Genomic DNA, 27,113 nt, shown 5'->3' with positions numbered 1-27,113 from the left:
CTCTCTCGTTCTCTCTCCTCTCTCTCCATAGATTCCCTCCACAGAGCGAAGAGAGCAGCCCACAACCACAAGAAGAACACCTGTCCTCTAGCCCTGGTGGCCGACTACCGCTTCTTCAAACACATGGGCCGTGGAGAGGAGAGCATCACACTCAACTACCTTGTGAGAGGACCCTTAACCTAATGGCACTTAGGGTTGAAACATTCCAGTAACTTTCCCTAAGTTCCCTGGTTTTCCAGAAATCCTGGTTGGAAGATTTGGGGAATTATGAGGGAATAAACTGTGATTTTTGGGGAAATGACCAGAATTTAGCAACCCTATTAGCACTATATTATTTGGTAAAGTGCATTCAGACAGTATTCACACCTAGGGCTGTTGGGTGACCTATAGGCGAGGCCTACTATATTTATTTCGCAACTTTCCATTGCTTCTCTTTATAACATGAGTATAGAAAGCATCCTCCATTCACTGGCCGCAAAAATCCGAGGCATCATCAAGTGCTTGTGAAATTGTGAATGAGAGACTACTGTGTGCCGCCTGCGACAAAAACAAAGCAGAGATGATGCATTTTATGCAACATTTTTCAAATCGTCATTAGTCACATCATGCAGCCTTAGCATGTATTAAAAATCAAAACATATAGCCCAACGTTTATCACAACTAAAGTTGCATAAATAACTCTAAATGAAGCGTATAGGAAGACCTGTTTCTTTGTTTACCGATCAACACGGGCGCACTAGATAGAAGGAAAATATCCTTTCTATTTTATTCAGCTATGTTCAATTGTATTCTTCATACTATAAAATAATGGCATGGAATTCTAAGCTAATCTTGTCTGCTAAATGAACTAGTGTAGCCCACAGCCATATGGCATAGCCATATCAGGGCCTAACATACAGACAACTCAGAGTATGCTATTCTGTTTTTCTGAAATACACATTTTCTTCATGTCATGTTTCTTTCAGCCGGTCTAAAATAAGTCATGGATTTATTGTGATGGTGTAGGCTCTATTACATGGATTTATTGTGATGGTGTAGGGTATATTGCATGGATTTATTGTGATGGTGTAGGCTATATTGCATGGATTTATTGTGATGGCGTAGGCTATATTGCATGGATTTATTGTGATGGTGTAGGCTATATTACATGGATTTATTGTGATGGTGTCGGCTATATTGCATGGATTTATTGTGATGGTGTAGGCTATATTGCATGGATTTATTGTGATGGTGTAGGCTATATTGCATGGATTTATTGTGATGGTGTAGGCTATATTACATGGATTTATTGTGATGGTGTCGGCTATATTGCATGGATTTATTGTGATGGTGTAGGGTATATTGCATGGATTTATTGTGATGGTGTAGGCTATATTGCATGGATTTATTGTGATGGCGTAGGCTATATTGCATGGATTTATTGTGATGGTGTAGGCTATATTACATGGATTTATTGTGATGGTGTCGGCTATATTGCATGGATTTATTGTGATGGTGTAGGCTATATTGCATGGATTTATTGTGATGGTGTAGGCTATATTGCATGGATTTATTGTGATGGTGTAGGCTATATTACATGGATTTATTGTGATGGTGTCGGCTATATTGCATGGATTTATTGTGATGGTGTCGGCTATATTGCATGGATTTATTGTGATGGTGTCGGCTATATTGCATGGATTTATTGTGATGGTGTAGGCTATATTGCATGGATTTATTGTGATGGTGTTGGCTATATTACATGGATTTATTGTGATGGTGTTGGCTATATTACATGGATTTATTGTGATGGTGTTGGCTATATTACATGGATTTATTAGACTTTTTAAAATGTCGATGTTCCAAAGGTCTGCATCAGTGGCTTGTCTTTTGTTAATTAACGGTAAATTACCGTGAGACCGGCAGTTATTTGCTTGACAATCACTGCCTGACAAAATGTAATGTCCGCCCACAACCCTGTTCAGACCTCTTAACTTTTTCCACATTGTTGTTACAGCCTGAATTTGAAATGGATTAAACTGAGATTTTGTGTCACTCACCTACACACACAACCCCGTAATGTCAAAGGGGATGATTTTATTATTTTTTTATTAAAAATGAAAAGCTGAAATGTCTTGAGTCAAAAAGGATTCAACCCCTTTGTTACGGCAAGCCAAAAATAAGTTCAGAAGTAAAAATGTGCTTAACAAGTCACATAATAAGTTGCATGGACTTGCAAAAAATTTCTAAAAACACGTGTTCACTTTGTCACTATGGGGTATTGTGTATAGCTGGGCAACAAGGGAAAAAATCAATTGAATTCAGATTGTAACACAACAAAATGTGGGACAAGTCTTGGGGTATGAATACATTCTGAATGCACTGTAGATCTGAGCAGTATTGTGGTCAGAATTGTTCCTAGCCTATCAAAGGGAGGAGCTATCTGCTCTCATAATGCCAATACCTACTCCATCCTTTTAGGCCTTCATGAAGGGCCTGGAAGTAGGGCCTTGGGGTCCATTGGAAATATGTAGTGCCTCAAAGAGCCACTGTCCAAGAACGGGCATGATCTGGCAAATGGCCCTTATTGTCATTGTGAACAGTATCATTCTACAGTACTAATTACGGTCTGTTGTGTTTCTGCTAGATTGAGTTGATTGACAGAGTGGACGACATGTACAGGAACACAACCTGGGATGACGAGTTCACAGGATACGGTGTTCAGATCCAACAGGTGAGGACAGCTGTTACACTGCCGTGTGTGTAGTAGTAGCAGCAGCAGTAGTAGGCGGCAAGACCATGTTTGGCATTTCTCCATCACTACAGACAACATCATCTCAGTGTGTAATGTGTCCGCGCTGGGTGGAGAAGTGAGGTCGTATGACTGTAGTACTCTAATTGAATTTGGAAAAGCATTTTTGGAGCAGACAGTGAAAGCGCTTTGTGTGGAAAAGCGAGTGGGGAAGTACAATTGGTTCCTCTCGCTCGGGGGATGAATGGCGACACTGTGCGTCTACGACAAATCCGCCGCTCTCTCACTGAAAAGATATGCTGCGGCGCTCCGCGCTCCTTTTCTTCCCCTGACCTTCAATCGGATATCTTGTACAGAGCATTATGGGTACTGTAGTACATGCTGCAACCTTTACATGTGGTTTAAGAAGTTGTAATGTGCTGGTTGTAGATCATCATCAACAAGGAGCCGACCAATGCGCCTCTTGGCCAGGCTGGGCCGGGCTGGACCCACTACAACATGAAGGGAAGCCCCATCCAAGGCAAGGAGGTGTGGGATGTCAAGAAACTGCTGGAGGTGAGACATTACTACTGATCTGAAAGGAGAGCGGAATCTATAAACTGTGCTAGTATGTAGGAAGGTTGTTCCCCTAGCCTGGTCCCAGATCGGCAAGAAGGCACAAACTGATCTGGGACCAGGCTAGAATAAACGTCTCAAATTGTAGGATATTCTATACAAAATATGATTAGGTCACTGTATGGTCTACTACTCTCAAATCAACTTTGGACTTCGACGCCAGTTCCACTGCATTTATTCATTGAGCCCCTCTAATCAGGGACTGATTTAGACTTGGGACACCAGGTGGGTACAGGTAATTCTAAGCAGGCTCCGGACCTCATATTGGTAAGAGTTGAATACCCCAGGTCTATACGTTGTAAAACTTAAAAAGCATTTTTTTTGAAAGAGGACTAAACACGACCGGCAACAGAATGTCCTCATCAGTAGGGAATATGCTAGCTAACTAGTATTGTTTTTTTGCTTTCCAATCCCTTTCTTTGTCTCCAGCAATTCAGCTCGGACATAGCGGACAATGCTAGCACTGTGTGCCTGGCCCACCTGTTCACCTACCAGGACTTTGACGAGGGGACATTGGGCCTGGCCTATGTGGCCCCCTCTAAAGCCCAGGCTCTGGGGGGCCTCTGCCCCAAACGTAAGGCTCAGCCTCTCATTTTAGATCAAATTAGTATGATTATTATGATGAGTGTTTTGACAATGGAGTGATACATTCGTAAGAGCTTGCTCCTATATTTCTAGTCTGATTTCTCTTCCTTTTTGTTTTCTGCAGCTTACTATCCATCTCACTCTGTCAAGAAACCCAGCTACCTCAACACTGGTTTAACCAGCACCAAGAATTATGGCAAAACCATTCTAACCAAGGTAGGTTCCTCATTGAGTTGAATTTAGTCACACTACTGTATTTCTATGGTGTCTGAAACCTCTGTCGAGTACACTAGAACAAGTGCTGAAAAACTCCCTTTATTGTGTAATTCATGAGCTCTTTCTGGGTCATAGGTCAGATGATTTAGCACTGCCTTGTGGCCTTTCAATATGATGATTTGTGCCGTTGTCTGATGACGTGATGGATCGAATAGTCTGTGGGGCACTTTGTGTTGGGTCATGGGTTGAACAGGCGGCATTATAAATGTGACTAATGAATAAATGACTTGAGACCTTACAAGACCCTCTTTAGGTCAATGCACCTCTGATATCCTACTGAGAAATCTTGCTTTTATAGCCCGAAGATAATAGACCATGTAATCATTTCTGTATTATTTAATTGTTGCAAGTCAAATGTATAGTTTCCAAACATTACATTTCTTTTTTTTTTTCTCCCACCACCAGGAAGCAGATTTGGTGACAACCCATGAATTGGGCCATAACTTTGGGGCGGAGCACGACCCTGACAACATCCCCTACTGTGCCCCAAACGATGACCATGGGGGCAAGTTTGTCATGTACCCTATCGCTGTGAGCGGGGATCACTACAACAACAAGGTACAGCTCTTGCGTACCTCAAATGAGGAGCTCTTCTGCCAAATGACTCGCACTCACACCATCCGTTACCTGCTTCCTTTCTCTCCCTTCCTCTCCCCACAGCGTTTCTCCGACTGCAGTAAGATCTCCATAGGTAAGACGCTGCGCTTCAAGGCCCCCATCTGCTTCAAGGAGAGGAACAGCAAGGTGTGTGGGAATTCCCGCGTGGAGGAGGGGGAGGAGTGCGACCCGGGCATGCTGCACCGCAACAACGACCCGTGCTGCTCTGCCGACTGCAAGTTCAGGCCCGAGTCCCAGTGCAGGTAGAAACGCACCACACACACACCCCAAAATGGCTGCCTTGGAGTGCAGTAATTAATGTAGTAGGATGACATTGACAAGGGCTTTGCTGAATTCCCGCCTTTCTTTACTTACGGGCTGACATTATTGTCCCCTTGGGGGAACAGGTACATGAAAGATGGTGATTACATATATTACATACTGTTATTTGCATATCGTACAGTAAACCGGTCAAATCAACTGACAATTTATTAGTCAACTGACATTGATGTGCATTTGTTTGATTCGAGCAGTATCCAGTAGCCTACCTCTAGTATCTTGAGCAACTCTCGAGCAGCCTGAGCAAGCGAAGTGCATATACACTGCTAAGCTGCTTGCTGACATTCACAACATGTGAACTGAGGTTGTGTACTATTTTTTTTTCTTCTGTGTCCCGGTACATCCAGTGACAGGAATAGTCCGTGCTGTAAGAAATGCAAGTTTGAGCAGGCAGGGAAGACGTGCCAGGAGCCCATCAACGCCACCTGTAAGGGCATGTCCCTCTGCACAGGTAAGCCCCCCCCCCTACTGGACATACACAGGACTGCCACGGCTAGACAGGATTTATTTTTTCATTTGTCATTGATGATTTGTTTTTGATGTGGCTCTCCCCTGCTTAAATAGAGGTTCAATAAAATAAACTCCAGCTTTTCTGAAGTTTTCCTCTTCAACATAACAATTTATTCATTTTTATTTCAACTTTATTTAACTAGGCAAGTCAGTTAAGAACAAATTCTTATTTACAATGATGGCCTAGTAACAGAGGGTTTACTGCCTGGTTCAGGGGCGGAACGATAGATTTTTACCTTGTCAGCTTGGGAATTTGATCTAGCAACCTTTCGGTTGATGGCTCAACGCTGTAACCACTAGTCTACCTGCCGCCCAATGACTCATGATCTGCTATGTAAGATATGTTGGAAGAAAATCCTCTAGCTGGATAGGTCCCCAGGTCTTGCTGTTGAGACATCTGTTGGTGTTTTTGACTGACTCACTGTGTGTTGTACTATCCATCCCCTTAGGTGACAGCAGTGAGTGCCCAGCCCCAGACAACGCTCCGGACAATACCATCTGTGTGGACAGTGGGAGGTGCAGAAACGGGGAGTGCATAGCCTTCTGTGAGGCCGTGCAGAAGCTGAAGCCCTGTGCTTGTAATGGTACGACCCTCTAGCAGACGCACTGCTTCAATCTAGACTGACACCGCTGACCAGTTCCATGGTGCACCCATCGAAATACAACTGTAGAGAGACTGATGTCTACGTTCTCTCTACGGTGTACCCAGCATAGAAATAGATTCTATAGATACCCAATATCTTGCATTAGAAAGGATTTGTTCTTTATTTGATTTGATGCCTCGCAAGTTTACATTTCGAAACCCAAAGCCTTTCATTTGATTCCTGACAATATACTGTAACTAATTGATATTCTGAGAAAGGGACAGGTAAAGCACATGTGGTCCAGGCTGTCTTTAACCCCAACTTGACCTCTCTCGACTCTTCCAGAGACATACGACTCGTGTAAGGTGTGCTGTCGGGACAAAAATGGTGCCTGCACTCCTTTTGTCAAAAGCGACCGGAGCGTCCTGTACCTGCGCAAGGGGAAACCCTGCACCGTGGGCTTCTGTGATGAGGCCGTGAGTGACTGACCTCTTTTTTTTTTATTTTTTTTACCTCTACTCACACTTAATGGACACAGGCTGTAATTCATAGTTTCAACACATTTCACTTCAATAATGCATTCAAATCTAAATAATAAAACATTTTGACACAAAGAAAACATTGTGAAAAGGTGATATTGATCAAATGATGATACTGTGTATTGATTTGTCTGTGTTTGTTTCAGGGTAGATGCATGAAGCAAGTCCAGGATGTGATCGAGAGGTTGTGGGATTTCATCGACAAGCTGGACATCAACACATTCGGTGAGTGGCGATGCAGTGAGGTCTATACCTAGATGTTGTGATTGACTTGAACGGCTGCTCGGAGTTGGAAGCATTTTTCTCTCTCTCTCTCTCTCTCATAGGGAAGTTCCTAGCAGACAATATAGTGGGCTCAGTGGTGGTGTTCTCTCTAGTCTTCTGGATCCCTCTCAGCATCCTGGTGCACTGTGTGGTGAGACCTGAACCCAAAACACTCACACACCAATACCAGACTTACCTCAACCCTTCCTTCAGGGCAAAGATTCCTCAGATCAATTGTTTAGCGATGACGGAAATAGCAGATACGCTTATCATGTTAAATATATAAATCAGTGGGGGCCTCCCGAGTGGCGCAGCGGTCTTAGGCACTGCGTTGCATTACTTGAGGCGTCACTACAGACCCGGGTTCGATCCCAGGCTGTATCACAGCCGGCCGTGACCGGGAGACCCATTAGGCACTATTGGCCCAGCGTCGTCCAGGTTAGGGGAGGGTTTAGCCAGCCGAGATTTCCTTGCCCCAACGCGCTTTAGCGACTCCTTGTGGCAGGCCGGGCGCCTGCAAGTTGAGGTCGGTCGCCAGCTGGACGGTGTTTCCTCCGACACATTGGTGAGGCTGGCTTCCAGGGTTAAGCGAGCAGCGTGTCAAGAAGCAGTGCGGCTTGGCAGGGTCGTGTTTCCTGAGTCCATAGGGGAGTTGCAGTGATGGGACAAGACTGTAACTACCAATTGGAAATCACGAAATTGGGGTAAAAGTACTATATATATATATATATATATACATATATATATATATATATATATATACATATATACATACATACATACATACATACATACATACATACATACATACATACATACATACATACATACACACACACACACACACACACACACACACACACACACACACACACACACACTGCTCAAAAAAATAAAGGGAACACTTAAACAACACAATGTAACTCCAAGTCAATCACACTTCTATGAAATCAAACTGTCCACTTAGGAAGCAACACTGATTGACAATACATTTCACATGCTGTTGTGCAAATGGTATAGACAACAGGTGGAAATTATAGGCAATTAGCAAGACACCCCCAATAAAGGAGTGGTTCTGCAGGTGATAACCACAGACCACTTCTCAGTTCCTATGCTTCCTGGCTGATGTTTTGGTCACTTTTGAATGCTGGCGGTGCTTTCACTCTAGTGGTAGCATGAGACGGAATCTACAACCCACACAAGTGGCTCAGGTAGTGCAGCTCATCCAGGATGGAACATCAATGCGAGCTGTGGCAAGAAGGTTTGCTGTCTGTCAGCGTAGTGTCCAGAGCATGGAGGCGCTACCAGGAGACAGGCCAGTACATCAGGAGACGTGGAGGAGGCCGTAGGAGGGCAACAACCCAGCAGCAGGACCACTACCTCCGCCTTTGTGCAAGGAGGAGCAGGACGAGCACTGCCAGAGCCCTGCAAAATGACCTCCAGCAGGCCACAAATGTGCATGTGTCTGCTCAAACGGTCAGAAACAGACTCCATGAGGGTGGTATGAGGGCCCGACGTCCACAGGTGGGGGTTGTGCTTACAGACCAACACCGTGCAGGACTTTTGGCATTTGCCAGAGAACACCAAGATTGGCAAATTCGCCACTGGTGCCCTGTGCTCTTCACAGATGAAAGCAGGTTCACACTGAGCACATGTGACAGAGTCTGGAGACGCCGTGGAGAACGTTCTGCTGCCTGCAACATCCTCCAGCATGACCGGTTTGGCGGTGGGTCAGTCATGGTGTGGGGTGGCATTTCTTTGGGGGGCTGCACAGCCCTCCATGTGCTCACCAGAGGTAGCCTGACTGCCATTAGGTACCGAGATGAGATCCTCAGACCCCTTGTGAGACCATATGCTGGTGCGGTTGGCCCTGGGTTCCTCCTAATGCAAGACAATGCTAGACCTCATGTGGCTGGAGTGTCAGCAGTTCCTGCAAGAGGAAGGCATTGATGCTATGGACTAGCCCGCCCGTTCCCCAGACCTGAATCCAATTGAGCACATCTGGGACATCATGTCTCGCTCCATCCACCAACGCCACGTTGCACCACAGACTGTCCAGGAGTTGGCGGATGCTTTAGTCCAGGTCTGGGAGGAGATCCCTCAGGAGACCATCCGCCACCTCATCAGGAGCATGCCCAGGCGTTGTAGGGAGGTCATACAGGCACATGGAGGCCACACACACTACTGAGCCTCATTTTGACTTGTTTTAAGGACATTACATCAAAGTTGGATCAGCCTGTAGTGTGGTTTTCCACTTTAATTTTGAGTTTGACTCCAAATCCAGACCTCCATGGGTTGATACATTTGATTTCCATTGATCATTTGTGTGATTTTGTTGTCAGCACATTCAACTATGTAAAAAAAAAAAAGGATTTAATAAGAATATTTCATTCATTCAGGTCTAGGATGTGTTCCCTTTATTTTTTTGAGCAGTGTATATCAGACCCTTGCTTGTCCAGTAGAGATCTGTATAACATATTTTGCTTTCAAAGCCCACCTCGTGCATGGTTGATAGACACAATGTTAACTGTTTATACACTAATGGGATGCTACTGTTGTTTCATTTCTGTAGGATAAAAATCTGGACAAGGAGTATGAGGAGAACACCAAGACCATGTACTTCCCCAGCGTAAGTCCTTGAAGCTTCCTATGCCCTCTCATGTTCAATACTGACCACGTGTGCTAGGTTTGAACTTTGAAGTCGCACTCGCTATAACACGTTATCCCTTTTAGAAAGCTCATACTACTAGAGAGCGTGCAGTCTTATTTGCTCACCTGCAGTTATTTGTCCAATTCCAAAATCGACCCTGACCCTAGGCCAGATCCCCTAGATCTAACAGGACTGCATAAGTGTAAGCAGTAAGGGAAGATTCCACCAAGCCTGTCAGAGGGCAAGTTGGTGTGAGAACCATATGTTATGAACCATCCAATCTTTTCAGATTTACAAGAAGTGCATAGGGGCAAGGGTTTAGGAATGGATTTGGAACTGGGCCATAGTTAGTCCATACGCAGCGTGAATGGTTTCGATGCAGTAGCACGTCTGATGGCCTCACAGGGCTGACTTGAAAAGGAGAGGTTAATCTCAACGTGACTTCTCTGGTGAAATAAAGGATAAATAAGTCAACTGTGGGATATTTGGGTTGCAATGACCTGTTCCGTCACTGTTCCGTTTGCCTTGGCCCCTCGCGGAACTGCAGCAGATGGTTGAGGTACCTGTACTTAGTAGAGCTCCACCCTCAGGTGAGTGTGTGAGGTGTGGAGGGGGCGGGGTGCACGCTGTCAGTGTGTGTCACAAGGATGCGCAACGTGTGTGAGGAGAGGCACCGTGTTGTCTTTGTGAGGTCGTTTGTCGACCTTGTTGCATGGAGCCAGAGTGTCCGAGTTGTTGTTTTTGTTGTTGGGCTGCACAGTGTACTGTTTAGTTGTAATGGTGCGGACAGACTGGGTCCGTTCCATTTCATCTCCGCCAGTTTACTTGGAAATAATGAACAGTTTAACTTTATTTTCCATGGTGTATATATTTTTTTTCTTCCCCAAGTCATGACGAATTCAGTTAAAAAGGATCGGGACCCCAGTTACAGGCAGTTGGTCAAACGCAACCCTGACTCTACTACCCCCCCTTCCCCAGAACGCAGAGATGCTGAGCAGCCTCGAGTCGGCCTCCGTCCGCATCGTCAAGCCACCTCCGCCTCCCACCTTCTTCTCCGCCGCTCGGATCCCACCCCACTCCCTTCCTTCTCTACCCCCAACGGGCCCGTCTGCCTCAGGCAGCAGCAGTACCCCAGCCCCAGGCTCGGCTTCGGGCCCTGGCCCGTCCTCGGGGAGCGTAGTGGTGGTGGGGGAGGGCCCACGGATGGCCACCATCCAGGAGGATCCCAGCTGCGACTCTCACCTCGACCTGGACAAGGACGACTTCCCTCCTCGCGGAGGCTCCAACGCCACCAAGTCTTCATACGAGGACCTGACGGCGGAGCAGAGCACGCCACGCTCGGGCCGCCACGACAAGCGCCGCCTCAAGAGGCAGGCCTGCGTGGTGGACAGTAAAGAGACCCAGTGCTGAGGGAACATGTGTTTGTAGATGTACGCACGTACAGGCAGACCTACGCACATACACAGGCACACTCACAATTGTACATGAGGGAACATGCGAGCACACAGTCCAGAATAGATACAGTATGTAGGTACATGCATACAGACACTCATGTATATCCATGCACATAATAGATTACACTATAATAGATGCTGGTAACTGCCAAAATAAAGGAAACACTTGAGTAAATGAGGGATACAAAGTATATTGAGAGCAGGTGCTTCCACACAGGTCTGGTCCTGTGTTAATTAAGCAATTCAATGTATAAAAATGCCCAGTTTCCAATTATTTTGGCTACCATGGCTAGAAGAAATCTCAGTGACTTTGAAAGAGGGGTCTCAAAAGAGCAAAGGCGGTGTGTGCATCACCAGATCTCAACCCAATTGAAAACTTAAAGGGAAATTCTGGAGTGGCGCCTGAGACGGCGGTTTTTCCACCACCATCAACAAAACACCAAATTATGTAATTTCTTGTGAAAGAATTGTATCCATACCAGACACTTATATACTAAGGCGCATTGAAGCTGACCTAGCGGCTCGTGGGTTGGCCCAACATCCTATCAAGACCTTGTTGGTGTTTCTTTTAGTTTGGCAGATACCTCTACATGACTAAACATTGCACACAAACACCCACTCATAGACTAAAACTTGTTACACAGCACTGGCAGCAACACAGTATCGAGCAGGACTCTTAAGGGGCTGCTACATCTAGATTCTATACGGTCAATTTGGAAGACTTGCGTACAACCAAAATAGGTGCCTATCATGAGTATAGTAGTGTTCTGACGCCAGTGACTGCTGTTTTAGAATAGCCTAGAGACCAAATGATTTGTGCCTTTTGTTCGTTTCAAGAGTCAAAGCCAAGTGCTTACTTTGGCACCACTCACTCAGATACAGTCCACAGTCTAGTTTTTGGACATGTTCTCTCGAATGACTTGACTGGCAGAATGGGCTGATGGATTAACAGCTGGGCCAGTTGATATACCACTGCCATGACTGTGAACTATTGGTTAGGCTTAGTGTGTCGTCTTAGAATCATTGCTAAGGTTAAAAAGTCAAATGTGCCGTTGTAAATGTCTGTTTTAGTCACCTCACTTTCATGTCAGTAAAGAAAATGATTTGCCTTTTATTTCTGATATTGCCTGGTTTTTCCACAGTCCCCCCCCCCAAAAAAAAAATTCACCTCGTTAACCATGCATGTAATATTGCCGTAGGGAATTCAGCTGTTAAATGGATGTCTAAGGGTAGTGTTAAAACGGAGAGGGCTGGTTGAACTGATGCCCAGGAAGATATTGTTCTCTGGTCATTTAAACCCAAAAGGAAAAGAAGATTTGTGAAAAGGGTGACTGACGAGGTCCAGACTAGTAGTTATTCTGGGCAGAATACCAGGTGAAATCAGTGCGCTGCATCAAACCTACCTAACCGTTGTCTCCACTCTATTCAAGTATTGGTTCTGTTTCATTTGTGAGATAATTCTGAAACTGTTTTTATATTGTGGTGTATGGCCTTGTTGATTACACTGTTGTGACCTATAAACTTTGTTCTTCATCCCAAATGTTGCAAATAATGCAAAAGTCAAGTTATTTCACCCTTCATACAACACATTGGAAGATGAGGGACTGTTCATTCATTGCATTCAGACATTATTTGTTGACCAACTGATTTATTTAATTTAAAAAAAATCCACAACACTAGTGCCTTATTTCTGAAGTTGAGCCTAAATGTTTTCATTTTGACCACTGCTACTTATTTCTGTATGTACTGTAGGCAACGGGAATGTCACTATCACCCCAGATGAAAATTGTGCTTACTAATGGGAACTGCTATTTCTAAGCTCCGTAAGCCCTTCTTTGGAATATTCTTGTGCCAATGATGAATGAATACCTATCAGCTTGTAGAATCTTTTCACCATTTCCTGTATATTAGGTGATGAGTACTTGCGTATATGTTGTAATGTTTGCTTGTGGGCCAAGGGCATTCTGCAGCTTTGTTATAATAGCCTATTGTCCACAGATATCGTGAGTATAAGCCTACATCATAGTATTAGCTCTGAGATGCGAGGGGAAACTCGACTCCATATGTCTTCTGACTGTCCTGTTTCATGTGCAGGGTGTACTCAATGACCTGGATGAATAAAATGTGTATGCCCACTTGAAACTGGCTTCTTGCTTACAGTGAACACACACATTCTAAAAAATGTGTTTCAACACAGACCTCAGGAATTTTAAAAAGAACATTTAAAACATGTCATCGTGGTTTTATATATTTCAGTCGTATAGAATGAGGACTGATTCCAACCCCTTTGTCATCCCATTACCGTAGCCGACCAGTGGACATAACTGTGTGGACCTGAGGCCCCATCTCTACCCTTCACCCTCTCACTCAGCCTGAGGGCCATCAGTCACACAGTAGACCGCTCTCTGGCTGTTTAGGGTCTACGTCGCCCCAGTAAGGCAGGATGAAGGGCAACTCCTCCACCCTGCTCTTCAACAGCGTCCACAGATGCTGTGACACAAACTGGTTCCCCTTCTCAGAGAGATGGAGCCCGTCTGAGAGGTAGCCTGTGAAGTCCTGCGAGAAAGAGAATTGTTTTCATTTACTGACATGTAGACAAAGTCACATAGCTACTACCAAAAATCACTAAATTAGTGTTACATGACTAGAGTAGGGCCGGGGTTCAATCCGATAGTGCCTTGTCAGCAATGCACTTTCCAAAAGGCAAACGTTCCCGCCGAGGTTCACCGTATACGCTTGCTGATGTTGGGCTCGATAGAGAATTACCTTGCAATGGTGCGTTGTCCACAAAGCTGAGCAACGGTAACATCAAAATGACAAGTATTCCATTGGTTGTCTCACCTGTCCATCTTTCTGCATGAGAGTCCAGAGGTCCAGCACGTCTGCCCCACACTGACCGGCAGCCTGCACACAGGCCTGGGCATACTGGCCAGCCACAGAGTTGAGACGGTTCAGAGCACTGCCTGTAGGGAGAGAACAGGCATATAGAAGCCAAATAGAACTACAGCACCACAAACACTACAGCATTCAAGTCCTCAAAATGCAATCTGTTTGAGGCCATCGGGCCAATGTTATGGGATTGCTCAGGAGCAAGAATTAGGACTTGTCTTCAGTGTATCTGGCAGGTGTGTGTTCTTTAACCTTTCAGGACACACTCCTTCTCCCAGGCTGGCTCATGCAGAGGTGGAGGAGTGATGAAGATGACCTTGTCTGCAGACACACCCACAGACCCCAGGTGTTTGACAATGTCCTTCAGGTTCTCGGAATACTCCTGCAATGGGATGTGCTGCTGTGGGTTCTTATCTAAAGAAAGAATGAGACATCAGATCTCCTAATAATCGGCAAGAGCAGTGTTTGTCAATCCTGGTTCTAAGGAACACAAAGGGTGCGCAGGGTGTTGTGCCCGCCCAGCACTTGGCTAGAGAGTAACAGGTTGCACTTTCCCTACCTTCTAAAGCACAGTCGTTGGCACCAAAGAAGACCGTGACAGCAGCTATGTGGTTGCTTGAAGCACTGTCCTTGGAGATGAGGCGAGGCAAGACAATCTTTGCCCACCTGGAGTTGTAGCCTGACAACCCTCTGTTCACAACGTCACATTTTCTAGTGGACAAAGGTGACATTGTTTGATCAATTTGGCCTAATTTAGCACACATCAAAATGCATCACTCCAGTATACCCTACCCCATTCTCAGAACAGGAAGTTGCCCCTAACCACTGATACAGGGTTTATATCAGTGGCGGTTGGTGCCGTTTAAAGACGAGGGAGGATGATTATTTGATTTATGAGCATAGCCTTATTTCTATTACACCATATTGACTCTCATTCATATTCCATTCACCCAGTTCAATGTAATATCAATAGGTTTAGGCCACTACATGATACTAACATTTTCCCTGTACCCATCATGAGGTTGGTATAGCCTAGCCTATGAATTTACAACATAGGTGCACAGGTCGAGAGAATTTTGAGTAATCAAGGTGACAGACAGTGACACATTCAATACCGCCCCACTCTTGCCAGCATCTAGCTGATCTAGAGTGTAATTATTATTCCAACAATTGTAAATGAGAATTTCTATAAGACAAATGTGGGTATGTTTATCCCTGTTTAGTTCAACAGAATTGGCGCAATGAATACAACCCTGATCACACGCAAACACTTCACTTTCATACCAGACACATACAAACAGCTCGTTGTATATACAATTCCTTCTCGCATCTATCTACATGCTCTCCTCCTCTCACCTTTCCCATTCACTTGTGGACTTCAGTGCACAACACATCAGCAGTCTGACCAGACAAAAAAAACCTTTGGTTCATTTTAAAAATGTAGAAAATGCTCTGTTATTAAAATACATAAATGCTTTGCTCCATGAAGTAATCCATCTCGATCAATGAGAGAGGATTTGAAATAGAAAAGATGGCAGCGTACACACTTTAGGATTACTTCATGGAGCAAATAATTTGAGTATCTGAGCATTTTCCAAATTCAAACGAACCACCTGCCACGAACCACATTTTAGAAGATACATGTTTGGCAGAATCGAGATCGATGATAACATTGCCAAGTTAAGGTTAGTGGTAAATGATCTGTGCTTCACCAAACAGTACCTATCCTGTAATGGAGAATCACATTTTCCCGTTATAAATTGTAGCTAGTTCAGACAGAGAACTGATACTGTATACTGGTTGTTGGGGTGGGATTGATGTGGAGGGGTCCGTGGGTGGCTTTTTACAATTTCAATGGTTCCTTGTGTTCTCAACGGGAGGAAGAAGTTGGGTCCAAATCTTATGTTGGTTACCATAGTTATTGAATCCTGTCAATTAAAAATGGAACATTTGGGAGCAATCAATTAGCTTAATTTCTCATAGATCAAATTAAATGTCAACAAAATAGTGTTGCAGGAATGCTAATCTTATGTTTCTAACTACAGAAACCATTTCTGTACAATCTGTGATGGGAGGTGTCATGGGCTTCCTGAAATGACATGAAACGACTACGGGCAACCTGCCATCCCTATGAAATGCATGTAGGAATGGTGAGTGCAACTATTTAAAAGTATTTCATGTGCGAAAATGTCAAATGACTCACCTGGCTAGTTGATTAGCAATTTCGGAACCCCATCCATTCGGTTGGAATGAAAACTGAAACAAATCAACAAGAAGTGAGAGGTGAACTGTCAAGTTGCTAGCTAGCAAGCTAACCCGATTTGTGAATGGACGAAACCCTGCAAACAAATCGTTTCTGAATGAGAAAATGTACCTGTGTGATCGAGTCGCCAAATAAAATCACTTGAGGCCAAATTATGTTCTTGATTTTGGACATTGCTCGCTAGTTAAAATGTTGAGCCGAGAGCTAACTTTATACTTTCAGATTTAGAAATGAAAGCAGTGCTGACTGAATGATAGACGTTCGCATGCTAAATTGCGCCATCTACCGTGTGGAGGTGGAAGGTGAAAATAATAATGGCAGAGTAAAATAATTTGACAAGTCGCCTTTTTGTTGTTTATTTCACTATTTTGATGAATGACATACATTTTCTTTACTGTAAAATAAATACACTTTCATAATGACAAACAAGATCACAACAAGTTTTCAAACAACATTCCAAACATAGATACAGAACCAACCTAAATTATCTTAATAGGGCGTTGGGTCACCACAAGCCAGACCAACTTTAATGCATCTTGGCATAGATTCTACAAGTGTTTCGAATTCTATTGGAGGGATGTGAACACCATTATTCCACGGGAAATTCCTTAATTTGGTGTTTTGTTTATGGTGGTGGAAAACACTGTCTCAGGCACCACTCCAGAATCTCCCATAAGTGGTCAGTTGGGTTGAGATCAGATGACCGAGACAGCCATGGCATATGGTTTGTATAGTTTTCATGCTCATCAAACCACTCGTGCCCTGTGGATGGGGGCCTTGTCATCCTATGGGGGCATAGCCATGGTAGCCAAAATAATGGCCTGCCCAGCATTTTTATACATGACCCTAAGCACGATGGGATGTTAATTGATTAATTAACTCAGCAACCACACCTGCTTGCTTTCAGTTCACTATCACTGATAATACTGCTGATCAAACACTATTTGGCTGTTTCTATACCCAATATATATGAACAGATTTTTTTTTTCTACAAAATGTCCAAACAAATCAGTGCATTTGAGCCATGCATCTCAATGCTTAGTTACAGAATGCAGTGAACTTTAGTGGTCACCCATCTTTAATAGCATAACCAGATCCAGACAGCCACTGCTGTCCCTCAAGTAGTCTATCCATTCTAGAAGTATCAGTGAGAGTAAGGGCGGAGTAGGATGACATTTCTCCTGGACTTCCATTCTTCATTTCCCCCCCTAATGATTAACGTAGATTTCCGACGGTAAAATGATCCTAGGATTAAACAACTATCAGGCACGGGGGTTGGAGGTCTGCGGAGGAACAGACAATTGCTTCAGGTAGCTGCAGGATGACCCCTTTCAGGGGTTCTTTGAACCCAATTATGTATGTCTCTGGTTGTACCCCTCATACGACAGGGTTGAGGGCGTCGTAGAGACGCTGCACCTCTGCGCTGCTCACCTCCAGCGTCACCATGCCTGCCTCATGCACCAGTGTGATGTTCTTGAGGGTCTTTCCTGTAGCTTCCAAATCCTCAATGATGTTTCTCAGCTGACCCACTAGCACAGAGTAGGGTATAGCGAATGTGATGGCCTGGGTCTGTGCTCATGGCCAGGTCTGTGTAGTCTAGGGAGCATTTTATTTTACCTTTATTTAAATAGGCAAGTCGGTTAAGAACAAATTCTTATTTTCAATGACGGCCTAGGAACAGTGGGTCAACTGCCTTGTTCAGGGGCAGAACAACAGATTTTTACCTTGTCAGCCCGGGGATTCGATCTTGCAACCTTTCGGTTACTAGTCCAATGCTCTAAACACTATGCTACCTATGGATACAGTCAGAAGAACCAGGCTCCATTGCGGGAACAACGTGTGAACAATAGCCTGTTAATGACGCTACAGTGCATTATTACCTTGTTGTAGACAATGCCAGCTAGGCTAAAGCAGAAACATGCTGGCACTCAGGCTAAAAGACTGTATGATTATATGACTTAGCCGTACATGCTACGTCATGGCCAAGGTCCCCTCCACACGTTAGCCTGCGATGAGGACCCCGTTCCTCTTGTCGGTGCACCACCTCTCAAAACAGCTCCCTGGACAGGCCGCTCTGCATCATACCTGGAGACACCATCACCACACCGGGACCTATGTTGTCACAGTGGTGCATACTCTGGAGAGACTGAGTGGGGACGAAACGTCAGAGACAGGGAACGCTCGAGTCTGGGACCCAGCTTCATCATTGAGAGCGGTTTTAATTGGTGTCTCCCAAGTTAATCTCCCAGACATTATTGATCCATATGTGGAATATGGACATAACGACCATATGAGACAGCGGGCGTCCCTGTTCACTATGTCATGGACCGTGTTACAGAAGCGAGCCTCACACACCTCCATTTTTTTCTTGGACGTGAGTGCCATATGTGGACGAGAGAGAGAGAGAAATGTTTGAACCCATCTGCCAATGTGTAAAGGATAAAATAGCACAGTGCTTACTGACTATTGGTTACATAATATGAGGAGGATGTCAGGTTTGACACTGGGGACTTCGGCAGCCATTAGATGTCTGTCCTCCTGGCGAGAGAATACAGCTAGGGAGAGAGAGAATTGGTTGTTGTTGAATAATTCACCCCCAACACAGATGACTGTCATTATGATGACCAGAGACGGGCATTAGAATAGAAAAACTACAACACAACAATATCACAACATACAGTAAGTATATTGTGTACAGTTGTGTACTTCAGAGGAAACCTAAACACAAACTAAGAAGTTCAATCATCACAATACTTCAATCCACTCCCTACCGTAGCTCCAGAAATCTCGATCATGGCTGCACCAAGGACGTGCCCGGCGTGTTAAGCTGGGCGAACCCCCCATTCAGCGCCCGCCAGCACCCGGGGCCGATAGTGCCGACCCCGGTAAGATGTCGCCCGTACCTAAATCCGCTACTGATTTGTATTAGTCTATAAATGAATATCTTTACCTAAATTCGTAATCTCTCCCATATCTTATTCGACTACGATTTTTGAAAGTGTAAGGATAATAATTCAGCCATGGTTGTTCGACACTAGCCACAACATTAAGGTGGGGGGGGGTGATGATTTTCGGCACAACACTGGTCCCTATTCTCCGTGGGTTTCCGATATATCTGCTTTACGTTCATAGCAGTAGTACAGTATTTATATAATAAAAACAGGACCTGGATCATGATGATGCTCTCCATTGAGTTTTCCCTCCAGACGTATGTTTGTATGAACTTCCGTCTGGCGCACACATGTCGTCAAAACAAGACCGAAGAACACTCAAAGCCATCTTTTTAGTTCCGACGTAATTACACGATTTGCTCATCTTAGAAAACTTTTTCATATTTGGATTGATAGATACTGAATATACATGGGTTTAGAACTTTTTAGTTTTAGCGCTCAATTCAATCACGGTTTTAAAAAGAACATCACACCGTAGACTCGTGTTTGTGGCAGCTGAAACAAAAGTATCAATTAATGTTCATACTCTGTTACAACGTTGCACTGTGGGTGAGCGGCCTCGTTATTTGTTACAAAGTAACAAAGTTGACAATATTGATACAAACATAACTAAGTTGCGTCCCCTTTAATGTGGTGTTGGGTGGAACTGCAGAGGAAGTGAAGTGTCTTTGCAAGTCGCACTCTCGCCTACACAGAAAGAGCCACAGCCCTGCTCCTTTGATGAACAACACCCCCCCAAAACAGCCCTCAACTGGCTTAGAACAAGTTTCAAACTGAGGTATGCCCTGTGTGTTTGTGCGTAGTGCTCCCGTTTGCCATTTTCTGTAAAAATGCACGATCATTTCAACCTTTTTGAGCGTGAGCGGATGCGTCGATAAGGGTGTGGGTGGGGTAAATTGTTTATCATAACAACCGGTTTCCGTTACACGGGGCATTCATTGACAAAGTTCCGGACAATGGACTTTCATTGAGTGCCAGCCGACTCCAGACACCATTGGCAGGGACGCGCGTGTGTCAGCCTGTTGATTCTTAATAAGTTGGAGAAAGTTGTGACGGTGGGAGTGGTAGTATGCAGGACTTGAATATTATGCATTCACTGCGGCAGCTGTTAGTCTCATAATGTCACACAATATTTATGTATGGAATTCCATTTCATAAACGTATATTTCAAATGTATTATGTTTTATTTCGGAGGTAAATATTACTATTCTTTGTAATAACTTTGTAATACAACTGGTGGAAGGGTTCATCTCATTCTCTATTCTCTGTAGACCACAAGCCAATTCACATGGATTGCCCTGTGTAGTGCTGGGACCATCAAAACAAAATCTCCTTGTCTTCACCAGACAGTGGTGTCTGCAAGGGAGCTGGGGGCTGGTGGAGTGTTGGCGTCATGGTGAAGAATGTTCCGGAAGGTCAAAAAGCGTCACAGCAGCAGCAGCTCCCAGAGCAGTGAGATCAGTACCAAGAGCAAGGTGGGCCGTTATTTACATTACAGACTACACTGTCGTGGTCTACATTCCAAACCCAGAAAATGTGGATCTTCTCTCGTCCCTTGATGCCCTCCAGTTGATCTGAAGATGATAGCTGTAATCAGGAGCTCCACCTAGTCCTCCAATAGGGAGCTTCCTTTGCGCTTCCCTTGTGTTGCGTTCAACAGTCTACATAGTCTCTGGGGGGGATGCTAGTTGTCCTTGGTAAATAATTCACCATGGAGACAACAGGGTACAGTCTTAGAATACAAAAGCAGCCGCAGTCATAAAATACTGGAGGCAGACAGACGGACGGGCAGGCAGACAGATACACGGACAGACGGGTTAGACCGATTGTAACCTCATAAGAAGATCGCTCACATCTGACAGTGGCTTTTATTCATGTTAAAAGTGAGCTCTGTCTGGACAAAGTAATCATGTCTCATACGAGATGCCTTCCCATCTGGTGAATAACAAACAAGTGCTAAGATGGTTGAGCCGAAGGGGCGGAATTGATCGGATGGAGAAACGACTCTTTATTACCATCGATTCACTTACTGCACAGCTGTCCTCTCTGATTACATTGCTGATGGGTACATGACTCTGTTTATTAAGGAGGTCTTGCATGCTGTCAAGGACTCCTGAATTGACGTCTGCTCGAGTTATTTTCACATTTTTCACTTAAACTCTATTCATTAGTGGTTGGAGTATGTGTTTCCTTCTTTCTCATACACAAATATTGCAGCAGAAACCATGACCTCTGCGATTTGGTCAACGTTTCAGCCGATCATGTAACATTTCTCAAGACAATATGGTGAGATGGTGTGCTTTTCTCTCTCCTCCCTTTAGTCAGTAGACTCCAGTTTGGGAGGTCTCTCCAGGTCCAGTACTGTAGCTAGCCTCGACACAGACTCGACCAAGAGCTCAGGTAAGAAAACCTACAACCATGGCCACATCTCAATTCTCTGAAATGACCTCGGCTAGTTTCCTCATCTCCTTTCCTTCCTATTCACTAACAGTCAGATCAAGGGGCCGGAAAGGTTCCATTAATATTCATGTCAAGTCCTTTCAGAACTGGCTCTTGTGCATTGTAGGGCATGCAACAAAATATTTCAAGAGGTTTTGCAATGGACGACTAAAATGTGTGTCTTGTTGGTAGTCCCTCCCTGTTTCACTTCATTTTCTTCCGTTTGATGCCTAACGAACACCTTCATGACCCAGTGGTAATGCCGGCGGATGATTGAACTGTGAACTTTAGGTAACAGTGCTGCGTCAGAGACGTGTGCTGAGTTCAGGGTGAAGTATGTCGGAGCCATAGAGAAGCTGCCGTTTGAGATGAGTAAGACCCTGCAGGAGCCTCTGGAACTCATCAACTACATTGATGCAGCCCAGGTAAGAAAAACCTGGAAACACCTTCAAATCTGGGATGTAAAGTATGGGGCCCATCAGAATTAGAGGTCATCGGAATGGCCGATTAATTAGGGCCGATTTCAAGTTTTCATAATAAATCTGTAATCAACATTTTTGGACACCGACTATGGCCAATTACATTGCACTCCACGAGGAGACTGCGTGGCAGGCTGACTACCTGTTATGCGAGTGCAGCAAGGTAAGGTGCTAGCTAGCATTAAACGTATCTTATAAACAACAATCAATCTTAACATTATCGCTAGTTAACTACACATGGTTGATGATATCACTAGTTTATCTAGCTTGTCCTGCGTTGCATATAATTGATGCGGTGCCTGTTAATTTATCATTGAATCACAGCCTACTTCGCCAAGCGGGTGATTTAACAAGCGCATTCGCCAGAAAAGCACTGTCGTTGCACCAATGTGTACCTAACCATAACCATCCATGCCTTTCTTAAAATCAATATACAAGTATATATTTTTAAACGGGACGGTTTCGTATTTCACTGAAATAATAAACGTTTTGTTTTCGAAATGATAGTTTCTGGATTTGACCATATTAATGACCTAAGGCTCGTATTTCTGTGTCATTATATTCTAATTAAGTCTATGATTTGCTAGAGCAGTCTGACTGAGCGGTGGTAGGCAGCAGCAGGCTCGTAAGCATTCATTCAAACAGCACTTTCCTGCATTTGCCAGCAGCTCTTCGTTGTGCTTCAAGCATTGCGCTGTTTATGACTTCAAGCCTATCAACTCCCGAGATTAGGTTGGCAATACTAAAGTACCTATTAGAACATCCAATAGTCAAAGGCATATGAAATACAAATCGTATAGAGAGAAATAGTCCTATAATAACTACAACCTAAAACTTCTTACCTGGGAATATTGAAGACTCATGTTAAAAGGAACCACCAGCTTTCATAGGTTCTCATGTTCTGAGCAAGGAACTGAAACGTTAGCTTTCTTACATGGCACATATTGCACTTTTACTTTCTTCTCCAACATTTTGTTTTTGCATTATTTAAACCAAATTGAACACGTTTCATTATTTATTTGAGACTAAATTGATTTTATTGATGTATTATATTAAGTTAAAATAAGTGTTCATTCAGTATTGTTTTAATTGTCATTATTACAAATATATATGTAAAATTCGGCCGATTAATTGGTATCGGCTTTTTTTTGGTCCTCCAATAATCGGTATCGGCATTGAAAAATCATAATCGTTCGACCTCTAATCAATGCAGTACTATACATACAGGTTCAATGCAGTACTACACATACAGGTTCAATGCAGTACTATACATACAGGTTCAATGCAGTACTATACATACAGGTTCAATGCAGTACTATACATACAGGTTCAATGCAGTACTATACATACAGGTTCAATGCAGTACTATACATACAGGTTCAATGCAGTGCTATACATACAGGTTCAATGCAGTGCTATACATACAGGTTCAATGCAGTACTATACATACAGGTTCAATGCAGTACTATACATACAGGTTCAATGCAGTACTATACATACAGGTTCAATGCAGTACTATACATACAGGTTCAATGCAGTACTATACATACAGGTTCAATGCAGTACTATACATACAGGTTCAATGCAGTACTATACATACAGGTTCAATGCAGTACTATACATACAGGTTCAATGCAGTACTATACATACAGGTTCAATGCAGTGCAGTGGAGACCAATTCATCACTGTATAATCACTCAATTTGATGATGGTGATGTAGATTAATGTTGGAGTGGTGTGAGGCAGAGGCAGCCTCTGTTTCCTCCTTAACAAGTCACTCTATATGTACAAAGAGTATCTGTCGTGTTCCTTTCATAGCAAGATGGAAAGCTGCCGTTTGTGCCTGGAGAGGAGGAAATGGTACTGGGAGTGTCCAAGTATGGAGTCAAAGTGGCCTCCATGGATCAATGTGTGAGTGAATCCATTTCCATGTTTAGAAATGCTCTAGCGTCCCAAAAGTTTCTACTGAACCTTGACCTTTCTAGTTGGAACTTGTTGTTGCAACGTTCCCGAAGTCGGACATTCTCCACTGTTTCCCGCTCTACATGATTGTCTGTCTGCTGTTATATTGATGTTTGTCATGTGTATTATTGTTGTGGTTCCTGTATAGGATGTTCTGCACCGCCACCCTCTCTATCTGATAATGAGGATGCTCTGTTATGATGACGGCCTGGGGGCTGGGAAGAACCTGCTGGCTCTCAAGACCACCGATGCCAAGCAGCAGGACTGCAGCATCTGGGTGTACCAGTGCAGCAGCGCGGTGAGTGTGTGTGTTGAAAGTATAGGGAGCATTACTTCATTCACCACGAACTGAGATCAGCATTTACTCACCTATTACTCATCTACCCCCCCCAACTACTACACAACTGAATAACACTGTCTCATATTGATAAATCTCACAGCAATATTCTGGGTTCCACACAAACTGGTGCTCTCAAGCTTGTTATCATACCACAGTTTGTGGCAAACTCAAGGCAATGCGAGATAATTGTTTATCGTGTGTGCGACAGCTTTCCTGTCTCGACCCCCTCATCCATTCATAAGATTAGCAGCAGACTGAGGAAGCAGGCCTCAATGGCTCAGACAGACAAGTCTCTTTCACAATGGCCCCACTGTCAGCGTCAGTCACTCTGGATAAACTAATCTGCCAAATGACTGAAACAGTGTGTGAATTACATAGGGCAATGAGCACCCCTAAATTCAAACTTTGGGTGGGTCTCTAATTGATCCATTCTCCTATTTGTTTAAGATGCAATTTTGTGCTGCTAGGAAGTAAAGACGATGTATTTAAACAAACATTTATCTTTTTATTTTCATCTGATTGTCAAACCAATCACTTCAAAAAGCAGGCTACCTGCGCACGCGTGTCCTCTCCAAAATCATTCCCACATCCAAACAGGGCACAGTGCACCCACCATTTGATGAAGGGAGAGAGACATCTGTTACAAAACACCAAAAGGTGTAATGACCATTGTCATTAGCCCTACACTCTTGTAGCTTCAATTCATTGATGTTTTTTCTTTTTTGGTAAAAAGAAAAATCGGGACACCTGAAATATGGGATGCAAATATAGCTGTGTATGTCCTGAGCTCATCGGCGCCATAGCCGTGGGAAGTAGGGGTGCCGAGGGTGCTGCAGCACCCCCTACAAAATAGGCATTGGGAAAAAAAATTGAACAAAAAAATAAATAAATGTGAACAAACATTTTTTTCTCACAAAAGTAGTGCACTGGGCCTTTACTAGTGGTTGTGGACCTCTATATACACACCTGTAGTACGGGCATAGACAGTATTTTGCATCATCTCCGCTTTGGCAAAAAATATAGTTAGGAACAGTATCTTGCAGGATTCAATAGTTGGAATTGTAAGAGTTGTTGCCCTGTCCCTTTCTGTGATTGTCATTCTAATGGAATCTAGAAACAACAAAATCCTGTCCTCAAATATTTACATCAAAAGGTGCAAAGTTATGGGCAGAGACACAAAACATCAAATTAAATATTTATCTTGATTAAATAACATGGAAAACAACCACTTATGCAGTATTAATTTAAGATCCCTACAAACCACTTCATGTAAATGTACATTACTGTATTGTACATAGGCTGGTCATCTAGGTTTGTACCTATAGACTTTACATCACCATGATGAAAAACAATGCACAATACAGTAATTGAGTACATTGAGACATCAAGTGGTTTGTGATGATGTGGCTCAGTTGGTAGAGCAATGCAACGCTAGGGTTGTGGGTTCGATTACCATGGGGGACCAGTACGAAAAAGTATGAAAATGTGTGCACTCACTACTGTAAGTTCCTCTGGATAAGAGAATCTACTAAAATGTAAAAGGAACGAATAGACCATTTCAGTTTTTACACAGAAATAAGTTCCACTTGCAAAGTATTTCAAGAAACTGGAAAACATATCAAGCAAGTATTTTATATTCCACAAATATTATCAGATGAACTGTTTTGTACAGATAATTATCTGACTCAAGTTAGAAATGCTGGTAAACCCTCAAATACAAATAGTTTTTTTTTAAAAGCACAAATACCAGTCCTATATTAGCAGACAGATATAGACGTCTTCAGCCCGGGCCCAAAAATGACATTTTGTGGGGGAAAAAAGTGCAGCACCCCCACACCACTTCCCGTGCTAATGATTGCACAAGATAGGCAGAGTAGAGAGATGAATGTGATTTGAAAAAACTGGTTTAAAACAGAGGTAGTTTTATTTAATTTGGAATAAGCTTTTATTTACCATCGCTCCCAACACTGTGTTTCATAAGTCATTTTCATTTTGTCTCTCCCCGTCTCTGTGCAGGAACAAGCCCAGGCCATCTGCAAGGTGCTGTCTGCCTCTTTCGACTGCGTGCTGACATCAGAGAAGTCCTGAAAGGTTGTCGCCCTGAGGGACGGGACTATCCTGACGCGGGCGCAGCGCCATGACCAATCGGGAGCCTGGAAACCATAGTTTACAGCAGGGTCACAACTTACCCAGCATGCTTTCCAACACCTCTCACACACCACCTACAGATTACACACACCATCCACCCGTCAGGTGACCATTATGAGTACGGTTATTTTTGTCTTTAATCTAACTTAATCTTATTTAATGTAAATACATTAGAAAGTACTTGGGAAGGAAGTGGCCGTTTGCTATCTAGGTCTCAAATAATAATATTGTATCCAGAGACTCCACTGACTTCCTTTATAAAAGGGGGAAAGTGGTAATCGTGGTACGTCGGTATTTCCACCATGGATGGAGGAACAGATCATTACAAATATGCTGTAGACCCCCTTCTCATCTCCCCTATACAAACCAAAGGGATGGTATCAATACATGTTTGTGCCTCTTATCCCCCTCTCCATACCACTCCTCCTATACTCCCCTTGGTCCAGATGGGATTGGACCTGTTAAAATGGTACAATAAAGGAAAGGAATTTGAATGAA

General features: G+C 43.7%; 3 protein-coding genes across 15 annotated transcripts in view; 2 read left to right on the top strand and 1 right to left on the bottom strand.

Moving 5' to 3' along the window:
* Positions 1-13,286, top strand: part of adam17a (ADAM metallopeptidase domain 17a) — a 25,348-nt gene extending 12,062 nt beyond the window's left edge. The window contains exons 6-20 of one of the 2 annotated variants that reach the window (XM_036963085.2): positions 32-162; positions 2,627-2,713; positions 3,161-3,286; positions 3,776-3,920; positions 4,056-4,147; positions 4,613-4,765; positions 4,868-5,067; positions 5,491-5,594; positions 6,103-6,237; positions 6,583-6,713; positions 6,923-7,001; positions 7,103-7,191; positions 9,613-9,669; positions 10,238-10,280; positions 10,669-13,286. In XM_036963085.2, the coding sequence (XP_036818980.1) occupies positions 32-162; positions 2,627-2,713; positions 3,161-3,286; positions 3,776-3,920; positions 4,056-4,147; positions 4,613-4,765; positions 4,868-5,067; positions 5,491-5,594; positions 6,103-6,237; positions 6,583-6,713; positions 6,923-7,001; positions 7,103-7,191; positions 9,613-9,669; positions 10,238-10,280; positions 10,669-11,084 (1,988 nt within the window). In that variant the 3' untranslated portion in view covers positions 11,085-13,286. The remainder of the gene's footprint in view (positions 1-31; positions 163-2,626; positions 2,714-3,160; positions 3,287-3,775; positions 3,921-4,055; positions 4,148-4,612; positions 4,766-4,867; positions 5,068-5,490; positions 5,595-6,102; positions 6,238-6,582; positions 6,714-6,922; positions 7,002-7,102; positions 7,192-9,612; positions 9,670-10,237; positions 10,281-10,668) is intronic. The other variant, XM_036963087.2, reaches the window with a different exon arrangement.
* Positions 12,776-18,772, bottom strand: iah1 (isoamyl acetate hydrolyzing esterase 1 (putative)). 3 transcript variants are annotated; one of them, XM_021584484.3, is made up of 7 exons: positions 18,757-18,772; positions 17,728-17,825; positions 16,237-16,289; positions 14,593-14,744; positions 14,286-14,447; positions 13,986-14,107; positions 12,776-13,700 (listed from the first exon to the last, which is right to left on the bottom strand). In XM_021584484.3, coding segments are annotated over exons 1-7 (762 nt in total). In that variant the 5' UTR covers positions 18,758-18,772; the 3' UTR covers positions 12,776-13,526. The 3 variants fall into 3 exon arrangements, with proteins under 3 accessions (XP_021440159.2, XP_021440160.1, XP_090076709.1); XM_021584485.3 differs by lacking the exons at positions 17,728-17,825; positions 18,757-18,772 and adding an exon at positions 16,408-16,605; XM_090220583.1 differs by lacking the exons at positions 17,728-17,825; positions 18,757-18,772 and adding an exon at positions 16,408-16,571 and having other exon boundaries at positions 14,593-15,961.
* itgb1bp1 (integrin subunit beta 1 binding protein 1) lies at positions 15,881-27,113 on the top strand. 10 transcript variants are annotated; one of them, XM_090220587.1, is made up of 7 exons: positions 15,890-16,183; positions 20,594-20,722; positions 21,569-21,647; positions 21,978-22,111; positions 23,984-24,076; positions 24,276-24,425; positions 26,484-27,113. In XM_090220587.1, exons 2-7 carry the CDS (start codon positions 20,651-20,653, stop codon positions 26,553-26,555), a joined length of 600 nt encoding a protein of 199 aa, XP_090076713.1. In that variant the 5' UTR covers positions 15,890-16,183; positions 20,594-20,650; the 3' UTR covers positions 26,556-27,113. The 10 variants fall into 10 exon arrangements, with proteins under 10 accessions (XP_021440167.1, XP_090076713.1, XP_090076710.1 ...); XM_090220584.1 differs by having other exon boundaries at positions 16,101-16,183; positions 20,519-20,722; XM_021584486.3 differs by lacking the exon at positions 15,890-16,183 and adding an exon at positions 19,543-20,025 and having other exon boundaries at positions 20,519-20,722.

The sequence above is a fragment of the Oncorhynchus mykiss genome, chromosome 25, assembly GCF_057628025.1.
Source record: "Oncorhynchus mykiss isolate SJ-2025 chromosome 25, ASM5762802v1, whole genome shotgun sequence".
Taxonomy (NCBI): domain Eukaryota; kingdom Metazoa; phylum Chordata; class Actinopteri; order Salmoniformes; family Salmonidae; genus Oncorhynchus; species Oncorhynchus mykiss.
Note: the sequence above shows the minus strand (reverse complement) of the source record. Positions and strands in the feature narration are given on the sequence as shown.